Raw genomic sequence first — 15,841 nt, 5'->3', positions numbered from 1 at the left:
AATTTAAAAAGGATTAACAATTTAATATTATTAGTTCTGATTAAATATTTGAGGGAAAAGTTCAAAAAAACTCAATGGATTTTATTGTTTAGAACGATTAACCCTTGTACAATTTTTTGGAACAAATAAACCCTTGGACTTTCTAAAATCTGTCAAAAAAACCCAATGGACTTTACTGTTTGGAACGATTAAACCCTTTGACAATTTTTTGGAACAAATAAACCTTGGATTTTTTAAAACCTGTTAAATAAGTCCTTGGACTTTACAAAACCTGTTAAATAAGTCCTTGGACTTTACAAAACCTGTTAAATAAGTCCTTGGACTTTCTAAAATATGTTAAATACATTTTGTTAGTGAAAAAGGTATGAAAAAACAATGAATTTTCATATTTTGAACGATCAAGTTCATAAATATTTTTTGAACGAAAAAAATACTTACATTAAAAAAAACAAATATATCATTCTCATTACTATTCGTAAAATATACAAAAAATGAAACCAAAAGTTAAATGCATACACATTTTGGACATAATTTTACCAAAAGTTAAACGAAAATATATACCAAAAGTTGAATCAAAGTATGTAACAAAAGTTGCGCAAAGAAAATACTAACAATTGCGCCAAATATACCAAAAGTTGCGCTAAAATATACCAAAGTAATGCCTAATCTATGTCAAGATCATGGTATGAACTATTCTTCATTTGCACTATTAAATTCTAGTGGAGATATAGCCATTTGACTTTCTTGTAAACCTTCTTGATGTCTAACAACATCACCACTTTCTTGTAAAATCTAAGGATTTATTTAACAGATTTTAGAAAGTCCAAGGGTTTATTTGTTCCAAAAAATTATTCAAGGGTTTAATTGTTCTAAACAGTAAAGTCCATTGGGTTATTTAACAGATTTTAGAAAGTCCAAGGGTTTATTTGTTCCAAAAAATTGTACAAGGGTTTAATCGTTTCAAACAGTAAAGTCCATTGAATTTTTTTTTACTTTTCCTAATATTTAAAATATCTTTTAAATAATTATTTGTAAGCCAAGATTCTGTTGGACATCTATCATAGATGCATAACAAGGCGGGAGTTCGATTTTCAACTATCTAAAACAAACAGTGCCCAGGCCTCGGTGCTTAGTGGTGTGGTTTCCTCATCATCTCGGTTCTCTTCATCGAATCCGCTTCAACCCTTCACCTTCAACTTCTGGATTCTCTACGGTACGTTAAGAGTCCTACACTTTGATAAATTTCATGATTCTCGTTCTGTTTATATGATCTGATCGTCAGTTCTAATGAAGATAAGGAGTCGTGACTCTCATTCTGTTTATGTGGTATATGCTCCGTTCGTCGGTTCTATTTATATGACTGAACTCACTGATTGTCGTTTTCAGTAGTCGTGATTTCGGCTTATTTCCTGAAAGTAATGCCTAATATAAGAGTTTTCTTATATATTTTTGTGATGTAATGCTTGTTTATAGTTTTCTGACGTGATTTCGAGACTAATCAGAAGTTATATTTTGAACGAAGATCACTCGGTTTTTGAAAATCTGCCACTTAATTGTAGAATCTCTTTTGACGATTAGAACTTCAAAGCTTGATGCTGATTGACGTAGATGTTCGTGTGCTTGAACTCATTTGTTTTCAGTTGGAAATTTGGTAGATAAGTTTTTTAATCACTTATTTAAGACTAAAAAGTAGAATGATAAGTTTTACATATAATGGACTGTTTAACCATAAATTCAATTTCATGTGTTGAATATTGTACAAACTTATATCAGAGTAACAATCGGGAATTTATATGGCAAGTGATAGTAACTACAGACGTCACTTTCATGTTAGACTTGGTCCTCAATAAAAGTTAGGGTTCCAATTTTGTCGTTATAATTCCTAATCTCCCTATCCTGTTATTTGATTATGCTGAGAAATTCGTGTATTTGGTGTGCACAGTTGATGTTACCTTCAAATTATGCTGCCTTAGAACATATTTTCTTATGCAAACCTTCGTCTTTGCACTTCCATTAGAGTGAATCAGGATTCTGACATACTTTATTATTTGTAGACAAAATCATGAGATTCACAATTTGAACTATACCTTTCGAGTTGATTCAAGAGATATGAACCTATTTGGTATCCGTATATCAAACGTTCCATGTCCGTATAAAATCCATTTTATATGTTTGACCAAGCTACAGTTAAATGCGCTTGTTCTTTTTCCGTTTCTTCTTTTGAAGATTTCTATGTAGAGTCTATTGAGGCAAATTCTGTTATTAGCTACATGAAATGAAAGGTTTCTTCTTGTTGGTATTTGGTAGAGTTGTAAAAGTGACGAATGGAAGAAAGACATTTCTTGTGAATAATACAAGTATATTTGGTTTAAGCATCAATAATATGCATCTTTTCTGTACTATTGCATTTATGCATGTTATAGTTAGAAAAAGTTGAAGAAATTTTACCATTTGATTTGACTCACAGTTCATATAATTAGTATATTGATTCTCGATTTGGTTCATGACCTAATAACTATATTCTCTCCTAGGATAGCATCTATATAATCCCTTTAGTAATCACACTTTCAACAAATCTCTGTGGGTAAACTTTATATCCAGTGTATTATTATTTACTTCGAGAATATGAGCAAGGAAGAACAAGGCAACACACATGCACTACTTTTGATGTGGTTTCTCATCATTGACAAATATATACGTTCTTGATCTCATGCATTGTGGCTGTCCAGTGCAAACAAATACATTTTAAATGAAAATTGAAAGGACAAGTCCCACAAGGAAACGTACCAAATTTGTATGTCTTCTTGGACCCTAGCTTTAATCATTTACATTGTTTACCAACACAGAAGAAGATTAAACGGTGTGTTCTTGGTTGCTACTTTATGATAATCAATTAGCAGGTTGAGGAGAAGGAAACACTAACTGGAGATGGAGCAATAGTAGAGGTTGCAGAAGATGATACTGAGGCAAATCCTCCTGTATCTGAACAGATGGAGGTTTATATGAGTCAAATTCTTGAAAAAATTGACAACTTCACTCAGCAGGTAACCATGTTGGAGATTAATCATTATCTAGAATGTTATCATCTGATGTAACCAAAGGGTCATTGGTCCAGCGGTATCCGGATTACATCTAGAGCCCTAACACTCAAAAGTTCAATGGTTCAAAGTTTAAACCTCACCAAAAGTGAGGAGTATGCGTGAGTATTTGTTGTATATATTATATATACTTCAAAAAATCTGGGATGTAAACTTGCAATCTTCTCATTCTTAAATACATGCACTGGTTCATATCTAGATGCAATTATCTTTGTAAGTTTGTTTGGGTTCTTTTATGAAGGTGTCTGAACTTCTTGAATCTGGGAAATCGTTCCTCAGAGAGTTGGGTGCTGAATTAGAAGAACGGATGATAGCGTGAGTTGGAAGTTGGAACTTGTAATTGGATTATATCTAGAATTACAAGGTTGTTTTTTCTTATGATGAAACTTCATGCTCACAGAATACACAAGGAACAGATGGAAAAGTGGCAAGATGAAATCAAGGAACTTCGCTTCATGGATGCTTCAAACGAGGAGATCAATGCTCTCTTGCACAATGCTCAGCTAGTACTTCATAATGTTCATAATGACCACTCCTAAAGGTAAAGTTATATCATTCATGTGCATTGATTTGTTATTTTTCTTATTTCATTTGCATTTTAGGTAGTTAATAGTTCGCTCTCCAAGTGTGCCTGTCCCCCCCCCCCCTCTCCCTCCTTACCATGGCAATATTACGTGGATCAGATGTTGCATTCTTTTCGAGAGTGTGAGTAGTACTTTTACCATATTGAGACACATACATCAATTTATTGCATTATATGTATTTTGACTGCCCTGACTGCAGAACATAAAAATCTACTATCACCAAATTCACTATAATTCTTATATATACACAGAGAAAAATTTGATGACTTCATGTTTATCTCGTTAGAACAAGGTGTTGATATCTTAGCATGGAAAAAGATGTATGTTTCGTGTTGGATCACATGCATGCTAGAATGCTTTTGCATAATCTGCTCAGCTAACATCTTCATTTGTTTGTCTTCATATATTACATCTATTAGTAAAACATCTCTTGGTCTTTTCCTCATTTTTGCCAGATTAATGCATCCAACGCCCAAACTATATGCTCACCAACATCAACGGATCAGCAATACATAAATTCATCAAGGAATTGCTATTATTCTACCATAATCAGGCATGCTTTTTTTTATCTTTTTCTGCACACTCATCGTACTTACTACTCAAAGGATGAGTTGAATTCTATACTGGGAATAAGTTGAATCAATACTAGTAGGGCATCTGATCTCAAGATCGCAAACTGTAACCCGAAAACTCCACGGTTTTACTAGGGCTGATCATGAATGCCACATTTTCCGTACATTTTGCAAAGAAGTTCCCATAACTTGAACCCATATGTTTTCGAGACTTGCTTTTGACTTGATGTTGAGAAATTAGTTAAGAAAAATGAAAGTAGACAAAAGAAGGATTTAATTTATTGGACCATGCAACTACTCCATGTTCAAAAGTACTACAATGCATCTCGCTGGGGTTTACAATCCATCTTGTCTTCTAGGACCTCAAATTCAGGACCACGATCTGCAACAAGTCTTTATACCCAGGGGATACTCTGACGTAGACATCGAGTCTGGCTTTTAGCCGTCTAGTGACTTCGGTCATCAACCCAGGGTAAAGCACCTTCCGTTACTGGTAATAAACTAGAAAATCCTTTTCTGCTTGTTGCATGAAACTTAATGACCGATGGATTTGCTGGAGCTGGAAGGTCCTTGGAGATTCTTTTATGATTGTTTCTTTAAGCATACGAAAAATCACCTCTTACGGCATATCGTCATGCCGTCACCAACTGGCACCTAGCAAACAAAATCCCCAGCAATGCATTAATGAACTTGTTCCAAAGTTTGCTGTTTTCCATCTAACACATAATGCAACAAATTCTTTTTTAGGTAAATTTTCAATCCAAATTTACTTTTATGGGTTCACATATGACATTCGCAAGTTTGCTTTTTGTTCACTAGTTTGCTTTATTATGTACTTATCACGGACATTTCAGGTATTTTAATCAACAGGTAAATAATTTTTATGAAACTACGTATCCAAGTCAAATGTAATATTTGATAGGAGTGCTAAGTTCTCTTAGCGAGGAGACATACCATACTAATGCTAACACGCTCGTCATCCAATAAAGCTCTGTTGAAACTTCTTATGCTCTCGGTTTTTTTGTCATTAACCTGCAGAAAGAAAGGACGGGTTAGATTTCTGAACTTCAAATAGATGCACAACTTGTGGTTATTCTCATTTATTTACCAGCGGATCCGCAACTTTTCCATGCCAAAGCACATTATCAATTACTATAACACCACCTGCTCTCACCTACAAAATTAAAGCAAGTAAAACTTGCGATAACACGTTTTTGGAGGAGGGTAAATGGTTGTCACTCACTTCAACAGTATCTCGAAGTCCAGCGTGAAGCAATCGTATCTTGTGAAGTTAAACAAATATGCTTGATTAAAGAGAGTATATGTTACTAACCAGTTTTAGCAGCAACTCAAAGTAGTCGTGATACATTCTTTTCTCGGCATCAACAAACGCGAAATCGTAGCTACAGAAAGGAAGACGAAAATGACATTACACTCCACCAAGCTTCAACTGTTAATACAACAAAGATCTCAATATGACAATGGTGCTTGACGGTCAAAATATCTTGTGCTATGTTAACTCGTCACTCCCTTTGTTCCATAAAACAAAATAAAAAACGAAAAAAAGCGTTTTTGGGCCGAAGGGACTACTGATTTAAATTTTACACATACGTTATGGGTACAATTATAACGTTACAAAAATGTAGTGTGTGTTAAAAAAGTCCAGTGAAAAAAAGGATGCATACCGGTTATGAAGTTGAATACTGAATCTGTAGGTTGATGTCAATCTACCTCCTATTTTGGAACGAAGAAATAATGTATCAAGTTGCATAGTAATTTATGAAATTCACCTGCAACCTTCCCCATTCTCTATCATTGAGTTCAGAGTATCCACAGCTAGTCCATGTCTTACATCCACCTAATATTCGACCAAATATCTGAGTCATTATGCGTACAAATTTGGAGATGTTAGAGATTTAAAGGCTTCATCGGCTTTGTCAGCGTTTGGAATGAATGTTTTCCAAAGAGACTGCTTACATGACTTTGACCATGTGACCTTTCAATCACAAAGGAGTAACATTACTCGGGGAGTTTGGTTGGGGTAATGACTAATAAGGAATGGGGAATGGAAATCACTAATGGTATCCGATTTGATATATGGAAATGGGTCATTACCAAATACCGGCTAATGAATCATTTTAAATTGGGGGAATGAAACTCATTCCCAATTTCCATTCCCTGAAACAAACCAAGCGCCCCCTCATTGTTCTTGTATCGGTAGGGGACACGAAAAGGCAGAATATGCAAAAAGAAAGATTTGTCACCTTGTGTGGAACACCCGCTCGATCATAATACCTTTTTGCAACCTCAAGAGAGTTCTTGTCCCTCTCACAAGCAACTAGGATCCCTGAGTCTGGTAGCACTAGAGCAACAGCCAACGACGAGTATCCCTGCAACATAAGAATTGCAGTGCATATGGGGTAGTCAGGTACCTAAAGACTGTAACCAGTGGGCCAAAGACCTCTTGGTGAGTAACTAGGTATACTATGCAAAAAAAAGAATCTGAAAGCAGACCGAGTATCAAAAAACTGAACCTTATGGAAAAAGATCTATATCAATACAATATGACTCTCTAAACTCAAAAGTGGAACTTTTTCTTTTTTTCTCATGCTCTTTCACAAGTCGGGGGTCTTCATAGAAAAGTGTGCTCTACCCTCCGGGGGAGGGGACAGGTCAGCATACATCATCCCCCGACCCTTTAGAGTTTAGAGTAAGGAGCAGCAAGTCATATAAAAAACAGTACATAACAAATGTAGTAAAATGAGGCACTCAAGGCTAATAAAGTCGAAATACTTACAGTATATACTCCAACTTCAATGCATCTCTTTGCCCCAAGAATCTGGACAAGCATTGCAAGTAGTTGTGCTTGATCAGGTGATACCTGTTTGAGCGGACATCTCGTAAATATGAAGGAGCGTATGTAAGATATCGTACTTGACACTTTGTTTTAAACAAAGAACGTACTTCCAAAAGAAACTCAGGGGTTGTTTGGTTGGTTTTCCATTAAGTCCAGTATGGATAAAGCTGACTATGTGGATTAATCTGTTTATATGGATTGGGAGGGTTTTTTCATAGATAGAAGGAGCGTGTTAATTGGGAGGGGCAAGTTTGGAAAAACTTGGCTTTCTCCATAAAGCTCCCCCACAAGAAGCTTCACGAATAAGCCACTTTCTATATCATTAAGCCTTTTCCAAACATTCATTTATAGCTGACCGAATAAGCTGTGAAATCCGTTAAACTCATTAAGCTGTTAACAAACAGACCGTTAGTATGAAATAGTGAAAGAACAACCAATGGATGAACTACTTGAGTCCATTTGGTCTTTTGAGAAAAAGTAAGATGTTCTTTCATTCTCTGTTTTCAAAATCATACTTCAAATCAATATGTTCCTTCGTTTTCTTGCTCCCAGTGAAAGAAAATGTAAACAAAACAAAATACCTGCATTTGACTCCCGTGCATGGTTGCGGTCTCCTCTCTAAGTTCTCGCAGAATCTGTGAAGCAAATAAATTCGTTTCTTTTACTTGTATTTAGTGTTGTCATATATAAATTTGTTGGAATACTCGAAAGAACCATGAAGAGGTTACCGATGGTTCTCTAACGTTTGTCAACAAGTAGTCATATACCCTCGGAGTAATGCTAATAACTTGCTTATTACCATAGTTGTGATCACTGGCAATGGTCACCGCGGCCACATCGCTGAAGCAATTGGTGGTGAGGAGGTATGACTTTCGTCTTCCAAATGAATGACAATTCGGCCTTGCAATGGCAGCATAACTAGTGCACAATCGGCCAGGGACAAAGCTCGTCAATTGGGGGAACATCCACCCACAATGAATCACAGATCCAGTCATCTACTTATATGCCAAGCAACCGCATAAGAGATCAGTGAAATCATCCATCGATGTAATTTTATCAGATAAATATTATAAGTATCTTGTTGGGTGACCTTTGCAAACTTTGCAAGACTAGAAGTAAAAAACGAAACAATGGGACAAAAACCACACTTGATTATCAAGAGAATCTGAAGCATATAATTTTGATATTTACAGTGATTGTTTAAATTCCTGTGACTTGCCCATGTTAAAGAAAAGTAATCTCAACCATTTTAATTGGAAATTTGTCCAGAGGTATTTACTGACCATAAGTGGCATTCAGTTCAAAAGAAGATGTCATTGAAGCATTTCATCAAACACTAAGTTTGCAAGTACAAAAAAGAACGTACTTGTTGAAACGATGAATCGTATGCACATTAACCTAAAATGAAGTTGGGACAGAGAAAGGAAATCGAGTACCAGGATCGAGGAACGATTCGCCTCTGCTGCTTCGCTCCGAGAGGACCGACGCAGTAGCGGGTTTTTGTTTTTTTTATTTTATTTCTACCAAAATAAAATTTCTCACCATGGATAAGCTAAGAGCTTCTTGAACTTGGACCCTTTTAAACGATGGATAATTTGACTCAAAATTTATTTTCAGAAGCTTTTTTTTTTCCCAAACTTATAAGCTCGGTGTCAGTTTAGACCTTTGTTCGGGATTCTTTATTTGAATAACTTATATTTTTTATAAAAGCCTTTATCAATTTATTATAAGTTAGAATGATTTACTTTTTTAAAAAACTTCTTATTATGGGTTTGGTACCGGTATAAGCTGATTATCCAAACATTTAAAAATATTTATTACCGATAACACACCAGAATAAGTCAATAAGTTGTTTTTATAAGCAATCTCAAACACTCCCTAATTCTTTTGCACAGTGTTTGCAATATAGACCAGAATGAACAGTTTTGGACATAGATAAGTAAAAAATAATTGAAATTGAATGAAAAAAGGTTGGGTTTGACAAATTGTCTTTAAATATTGTTTAGTGGTTTTATGTGGTGGTAGGAGTGGAGGTGGTTATTGGGGTGACGATGGACATAGGTTAATGATGGTTGTGGAATACATGAATATTATAAAACCTATCCATGATAATCTGTTGAAATCTTTTTCAAATAATCTAATTTAGGTAAATTTTAGAGAATCTATTGGAGATGTTCTAACCATTTGTAATTGTGATTCAATGTTGCAGTTGTGTGATCATAAATGTTGTGTTTAGTCGGCATCTAAATTGTTAGGGGGTAATTTTATTTGGCAAAAAAATCAGTCTCTTAATGGTTCTACAACCCTCAGAATGATTTTGTATCTTAGGTCTCGAAGATCCATTTAACACCCTAATTTCATTCTAAACAATTAATAAACAACCATATTAAATTTTACACTACATCATAAAAATCTTTTAATCATTCTCACCACTTAATATCTTACACTAAATCATTCAACAACTACCAAACAACTCATAAGTATGTTTATTCCTCCTTCCCTAGCAACCAAAAAAAAATGGAAACTACAAAAGAGATGTAGAGAACCACTTATCATGTAAAAAATGTATATGAAAATGCAGCATTATTTCACAATACAAAACAAAAAATGCATATTAAGAAACATCACATTTAATGTTTCACAATGTGAAACAAACACATTATTAGTGATTCTCAAACTTCTTTTATAGTTATCCTTTAATTATTCCGCTTAACCCATATAATACTCGACCAAAGCAATGAAAACAACTTCAGATATCAAGATCCACCTACAAAACAAAGCAGAGAGCTAGCAGGCTTTATAGCCATTTAGCAATACTCTTCTTTCAGTGTCTTTCAATATCTGCTGTGCCTCCAACTAAGAAAACCCACCAAAAATACAGCACACCACAGGATATGAAAGGTCACAAGTGGAATTAGTCAGTCAACAAACACAGATTATTGAAAATTAATTCAGCATCATAAAAGTTCAGACACAAGAAATTTAAAAACCAACTTCACACAAACACAATTTCAAGTTTTTTGTTTTGTTTTGTTTTGGCACTCGTATGATCATCATCTATTCCTCCTCTTCTGCCTCCTCCAGCCACTTTATGAACGGCTCCAACGCCTTCACAAAGCTTTGCCTACACCATCAAAACCAACATAAATATTCATTCGAGATCTCTAAATTCTACAAACTGAGGAAATGAAGAAGCCATGTAAAACTGCTAGCATACCTTCCCTTTGGGTTGGTTCCTTTACGGAACCAGTGAAGTATAGTGTCTTCAGCAAGAACGTCTTGGTCATAAAGGGACCTCACAATTTCAGGGAACAGTTTCATTAGTTTGGTATCTTCATAACATTGGACTTGAACCTTGTACAGCAGTTCTAGCTCAAGCTTTCCACTAGTGCAGAATGTGTTCAGCAACTTGGCCCATGTTTTCACCTGCACATTTTGCCCCTTCTCAGTCAGCATATGATCCCAAAAAATAGAAACAGATTATGCCTATTTCATACAGACTGCTCAAGGTGAACAATGGTTGGCACCAACAGTATCAATGGTTTGCAAAACATGATGTCCCTCATTTAACCTAATTTATTCTACACCTAGGCTTTAACACTATAACCAAAAGAAAAAAACATGCCCCTGCATTTACTATTTTATTCTACACTATCAATTTGTATCTATTTCTAATATAGAATTAGCAAAGTTCTCAGACATAGAGAACCCACATAAGTTGAAAGTTGGAAGTAGCCTGTTTGATCTAACGTCAGTGCATCTGACCTTCGTATAACAAATCTATGACTCAAATGAAAGAGTCTGGAAACAAGATATACAACAGGTATTTGACAAATAGACCTAGATGTTTCAATGAAGAGCATGAATCTTCTAACGTATTTAAGACACATTTTCTATTAATAACAATTGTTATGCAGGGATATTAGATTCTAAGAAAAATTAAAGAACATAAATTTGATGAAAGAAAGTAGTGTTTTTCACCTTAAAGTCAAAGTGCCTACATGTTACTGTCAACAACAAGTCATGAGGTATAGTTACCTGGCGGAGAGCCAAATTAGCGTTCTGTTGTTGGTTCTTCCCTGACCATTGAACAGCATCCATCAAAACATCCCATAGAATCCTCACAACCTCAATATCTGGCAATTTAGCATCCTTCACATGTTGTTTCACTGTTTCTATTACTTCTGAAATATCAGCTTCCTCTGCTATCTGAGTTGTTAAGGCAGATTTCATTTCCTTCACCTTCACTTCAAAGATCTTTTTGTCGTTATATTCAACCAAAGGGGCCATCCCTGCTTTGCTGGAGAAGATTACAAATAAATTTATAACATCAACAAATAGTGACACCATTATATAATACAATATAAACACAAACTTTAAGAAAGACAACTAAAAACAAGTGTTAAGATTGAACAAGAAGTGTTTTGGATGTTTAAAAGTGATTCTTGCAGGCATTGGGTGGATACATATATACACTGAATGGCACTGTCACAGCTTTGAGACTGCAGTACACTTGCATTAACTTGCATCGGTTGGGTATAAAATACATAATCTGCTGTTCATGCAACATTCATACATGTAAGTCTGCAAGAATTATCTCTGTTTATTTGTCTAGTGAAATTCTTCTTGATAACAATTATCACCAATAACCAAAGAATTTGAAAAAATAGCACTGCCAACAATAATAGAACTATATAATAACAATGACTCAACTATATGCAGATTGCAGCATATTTGATGTTTCACATTTCAAAACTGAACTTACGTAAAATGCTCAGAGAAAGCTTCAGCAGATCGCTTTCCAGATGGAAAGAAATCAAGCAGATTGTCCTCCATTTTCCCCCGCTTCAAGATGGAGATCAGATCATCAAGGCTATTATCAATCAGATATTCCTTGAAAAAATCTGTTATAAAAGTAAGAACCAGCCCTTTTCCAACTAGGTTATCCTTAAGAAGTGGCTGGAAGACTGTCTCCGGTGGCAAACCCGACAGCTTCTGGGAGAAGGCAAGTGCTGTGAAAATTGCCAGCTTAATTCGTTCATTTTCCTCAAAGAACTCAAGAGACTGAAGGAATCTTCGCATAACATTTTCAAGATTCTTTATGAGAAAAGGCCTTCGCCTCAAAATTTTCTGTATGTAGATCACAGATGGCAAAATGACTTCACGGCTAGCCTCATAATCTAATATAGAGTAAGGATGGCGCTCCCCTTCGTCAGGCTTAGTAGTACCAGGTTGAGTACGCCCTCCAGTGAAGACAACCTGAAGCATTACAATACATACGATAACATTAATGCATAGACGTAATGTCAAGATTGTTGCTAAATAACCCAAGAACTAATGCTTAGAAGTACTGGTGACATAACCCAAAGAAGTAAGGCCTATTGGATCAACAGCCACCAAGCAACATGGAAATTCTAATGACATACAACAAAACAGGGCAGACATTTGCTCAGTCATGAACTTGTGATATAAGCATATGTGATACTACAAAAGCCACTAAGTTGGCTTGCATAAACTATTCTTCACAATGTTAAGAAACACCACTCTTCAGAAGAGAAGTTTGCAGCAACAGTGCACCATTGTGGCCTAGAAAGCACAGGAACAGTTGTGTATCAAAGTAATGCATGTTGAGTGTTAGGGATCCTACATTTCCAAACTACTAAAATTGGACATGGAGCATACATATACAAGTAACCCTCCACAAATAATGTTAAATGGCACTCAGGGAACTTCACAGAATAAAACACAACTGAAATCCTGTGTGAGTTACTTCATCCCTGGACCAATCCACCTACCCAACTTATTGTATTTAAAGATATAGCAACTCGAACATAAAAAGTATTGGACCAAAAAGGACCTCCTTTGACAATTCTATAGAGGTGTAGGTGTTACATAAAATAGAAAAACAACTCAGAGAAGAAGCAACACAAATATGAAAAAGGAAAACGAAAATCATCGACAGAGATTGAAAAGCTGCATCTGGCAAGCATTTGAAGAGAGACTGAAGAACTAAAATGCTATAGGTGAGAATAACTCAAAATTGCATAAAAAAACAAAGTACATGGAACAACCATATATCCTTCAATGGATCGTACTGAGCCTTTTTTGGATTAAGCATGTGAGAACATACATTAATCAGTCCTGATAATATTGATCAACTAAATGAACAAGTGAGATAATAAAGCTAGAAACTTCAGCTACAACCCCTTATGGCACCAGCATCATAACTAATGTTTTAGGATACGTGTCAAAGGACATGTAAGTAAGTAAAATAAACCTACATGGTAAAAGTATGACACAGAGGAAAGAATGCAGTGAATGCATGACACAAGATACATTAAATAAGATATGAATGAAGATAGCTGTGACAAACTACCTGACTTTGATGTACTACTTGTAACAACCCAGGCCAACCGTACCAGATATTGTCCGCTTTGTCCACACCTAGACTCACGGTTTTAAAACACGTCTGATAGAGGAGGTATTCAATCCCTTATAAGGCAACTTTCATTTCCCTCCCCAACCAATGTGGGATCTTACAATCCCCCCGTGGGAGTCCAGCGTCCTCGCTGGCACACTAGTCCGGTTCCTGGCTTTAATACCATCTGTAACATCCCAGGACAGCCGTACCAGATATTGTCCGCTTTGTCCACACATGGACTCACGGTTTTAAAACACGTCCGATAGAGAGGTATCCAGTCCCTTACAAGGCAACTTTCGTTTCCCTCCCCAACCAATGTGGGATCTTACACTACTACTTCACAAAGTTTAAGTTGAACTTCAAACATACAGACTACAAAAAAATATATGAAGCAAGATTCTTACCTCAAAAAAGGTGTCACCATATCTGCTGAAGTTAAGGTCTGAAGATTCAATGCACTTAGCAATTAGTTCCTGCAGATGGGTAAAGGTTTGATGAAGCTGATGTTGGAATTGTATAAGAACTATGATAACTATAAAAAGAGAATGACATCATATATTATATAATAGTTGCTCGAGTTAAATTAATGATACCAGATCACCAGCATTATCCAGATAAATCTGGACCACTGCATCCGCAAATGCTGCAGGGTCCAGAGGGGCTGCAATATTCCGTTTGCGGGTCTTGATCCGCTGACCACTGTAAGTACAGTTAAACATAGTCAAAGAACGATGTTTCAAGAGCTACTATGAGAATGGGAAACATAGAGTTGATAAACTTTCCATAATGAAGTGTTTGTGTGAGCAGTGACATCTGGAAGATGGCAAAGATAATAAACTTGGAAGCATGAAAATATTTATTTCTAAACATTAGGAGTAGCACAATAATTGTTTTCACTACCCTTACAGCTACAAGCAGCAATCTTAAGATAGTAGCATGACTAACAAGCAAGGAGCCACTCTCGTGCCAACTTTTCTCCATAAGGATGTCACGCACCATATGACTTACACATGGGGAAAAATCATTCAACACTAAAAAGTCTTTCAACAGAAGCATTGTCAAAAGTGCAGGACAGAAAAAATGACTGTTTACTATTTCATTCCTTTGGCTATTTAGATTATAGAGATCGCATCTTGTTCAAGAAAAAGCTGATCATTCAGAAAATTTAAATACTGACGATGATCTGTCAAACGAACATTGACCCATCCAGATTTAGTCAAAATTCAAATAATAATGAAAACTATAAAAGAAGGTCCATACGCAACAGCAATGAAAATAGGATACTGACAACAGGACAAGTGAAGAAAGTCAAGATTGCATTAAAGACACTTCAAAAAGTCATACAAACTCTTAATAAGAAACAACACAAGAAATCAATCATTGAAATCATTTTCCCAATGTCTAAATAGCACATCAAATAATGCATGACAAAACAATAGAACATGGAAATATATATCAAGACTTACCCTAGAGTGGGTTTCTCCTTCGAGCTGCAGAAATACAAAAGCAGGTGTCAAACAAGATCCAAACATATTAAAAATCGCATAAAAGGTAAACAAAAAAGTTCTCTTGGAAGCAATAAAGAACACAAAAACCTATAACCTAACTTGGTATCAAGTAGATTAAATTGCATAAATCATGAAAAATTTATGTAACCAGCCGACTTTGAAACAAAAAGATAACAAACCATTAAATCTTTAGAGATTTAAAAACTCTGCGTATATACAATCAAATATACGCAACTTTTTTAAGTTCCGTTTTCACCGAGAAACAACCAGTAAAGATTAAAAAAGGCAGATTTTCTTTCGAAAGATTTGAATCACAATACGAGAGAACAGATCTGAAAATCTAAGAAAGAGGCGAAAAGATCCAAAAGGTATTGAGTTAGTTAAACGAATGAAGAGAAAGATGGAGACATTAAGATGAAGATACCTCATAAACCAAGTCGGAGTTGAATCGAATAACAGGCGAGTCTCCGCTGCGACTCTCGGCGTTTACGATTTGCTTTGAAATCGAGAGAGGAGAGAGAAGAAGAGGAGGGTTGGGTTGGGGGAGATATTTATTTTGGTGAGGGTTCAGGTTTGTAGTGTGTGTTCTGTCTTACATACAAAGCCAACCCCAATTCCCTTTTTTTTTTTGCTTTTTTTTTTCTTTTTTTTTTATCGAAGCTGCACCGTTTATGATTTCGCTTTTTAGGTCAAACCCTTGCTTTTCATTTTTCTAGGGTGAAATTATGTCCTCTGATAATCATATACACCGGTTCGCTTTTTTTTTTAATTTTAATATAAATCATTTGATAATAATTCTTA

At 35.5% G+C, this 15,841-nt stretch overlaps 3 protein-coding genes across 6 annotated transcripts; 1 reads left to right on the top strand and 2 right to left on the bottom strand.

Annotated features, from left to right (window-relative positions):
* Positions 1-1,970: 1,970 nt before the first annotated feature.
* On the top strand, positions 1,971-4,215 carry LOC112527129. 2 transcript variants are annotated; one of them, XM_025137577.1, is made up of 5 exons: positions 1,971-2,794; positions 2,901-3,044; positions 3,340-3,413; positions 3,499-3,639; positions 4,138-4,215. In XM_025137577.1, the coding sequence occupies exons 1-4, from the start codon at positions 2,750-2,752 to the stop codon at positions 3,635-3,637; spliced, it is 402 nt and encodes a 133-aa protein (XP_024993345.1). In that variant the 5' UTR covers positions 1,971-2,749; the 3' UTR covers positions 3,638-3,639; positions 4,138-4,215. The 2 variants fall into 2 exon arrangements, with proteins under 2 accessions (XP_024993345.1, XP_024993336.1); XM_025137568.1 differs by having other exon boundaries at positions 2,898-3,044.
* Positions 4,216-4,474: 259 nt separating this feature from the next.
* LOC112527110 (O-methyltransferase MdmC-like) lies at positions 4,475-8,652 on the bottom strand. 3 transcript variants are annotated; one of them, XM_025137541.1, is made up of 10 exons: positions 8,548-8,652; positions 7,840-8,106; positions 7,693-7,746; positions 7,052-7,135; positions 6,519-6,644; positions 6,045-6,112; positions 5,588-5,657; positions 5,363-5,428; positions 5,209-5,286; positions 4,475-4,908 (listed from the first exon to the last, which is right to left on the bottom strand). In XM_025137541.1, the coding sequence occupies exons 2-10, from the start codon at positions 8,104-8,106 to the stop codon at positions 4,867-4,869; spliced, it is 855 nt and encodes a 284-aa protein (XP_024993309.1). In that variant the 5' UTR covers positions 8,548-8,652; the 3' UTR covers positions 4,475-4,866. The 3 variants fall into 3 exon arrangements, with proteins under 3 accessions (XP_024993309.1, XP_024993324.1, XP_024993317.1); XM_025137556.1 differs by having other exon boundaries at positions 8,478-8,646; XM_025137549.1 differs by having other exon boundaries at positions 7,840-8,650.
* Positions 8,653-9,939: 1,287 nt separating this feature from the next.
* LOC112510735 (basic leucine zipper and W2 domain-containing protein 2-like) lies at positions 9,940-15,609 on the bottom strand. Its single transcript, XM_025116059.1, has 8 exons — positions 15,465-15,609; positions 14,999-15,022; positions 14,126-14,231; positions 13,937-14,005; positions 11,877-12,370; positions 11,150-11,411; positions 10,329-10,537; positions 9,940-10,235 (listed from the first exon to the last, which is right to left on the bottom strand). Exons 1-8 carry the CDS (start codon positions 15,467-15,469, stop codon positions 10,169-10,171), a joined length of 1,236 nt encoding a protein of 411 aa, XP_024971827.1. The 5' UTR covers positions 15,470-15,609; the 3' UTR covers positions 9,940-10,168.
* Positions 15,610-15,841: the final 232 nt, after the last annotated feature.

Source organism: Cynara cardunculus, assembly GCF_001531365.2.
Source record: "Cynara cardunculus var. scolymus isolate 2C chromosome LG 1, CcrdV1, whole genome shotgun sequence".
NCBI lineage: Eukaryota > Viridiplantae > Streptophyta > Magnoliopsida > Asterales > Asteraceae > Cynara > Cynara cardunculus.
The sequence above is the reverse complement of the archived record's forward strand: the minus strand, read 5'-3'. Positions and strand labels throughout refer to the sequence as shown.

Coding starts and splice junctions, on each gene's coding strand:
- LOC112510735 (XM_025116059.1), bottom strand. Junction 14,006..14,125: donor TGGATAATGCTGGTGATCTG/GTATCATTAATT, acceptor ACCCATCTGCAG/GAACTAATTGCTAAGTGCAT. Junction 10,538..11,149: donor CTAATTTGGCTCTCCGCCAG/GTAACTATACCT, acceptor CAAAATGTGCAG/GTGAAAACATGGGCCAAGTT.
- LOC112527110 (XM_025137541.1), bottom strand. CDS start 8,106: ATGACTGGATCTGTGATTCATTGTGGGTGGATGTTCCCCCAATTGACG. Junction 6,645..7,051: donor TTGAAGTTGGAGTATATACT/GTAAGTATTTCG, acceptor CTTATGTTGCAG/GGATACTCGTCGTTGGCTGT. Junction 5,429..5,587: donor TTGAGTTGCTGCTAAAACTG/GTTAGTAACATA, acceptor TTAATTTTGTAG/GTGAGAGCAGGTGGTGTTAT.
- LOC112527129 (XM_025137568.1), top strand. CDS start 2,750: ATGAAAATTGAAAGGACAAGTCCCACAAGGAAACGTACCAAATTT. Junction 2,795..2,897: donor CAAGGAAACGTACCAAATTT/GTATGTCTTCTT, acceptor ATAATCAATTAG/CAGGTTGAGGAGAAGGAAAC. Junction 3,414..3,498: donor TTAGAAGAACGGATGATAGC/GTGAGTTGGAAG, acceptor TCATGCTCACAG/AATACACAAGGAACAGATGG.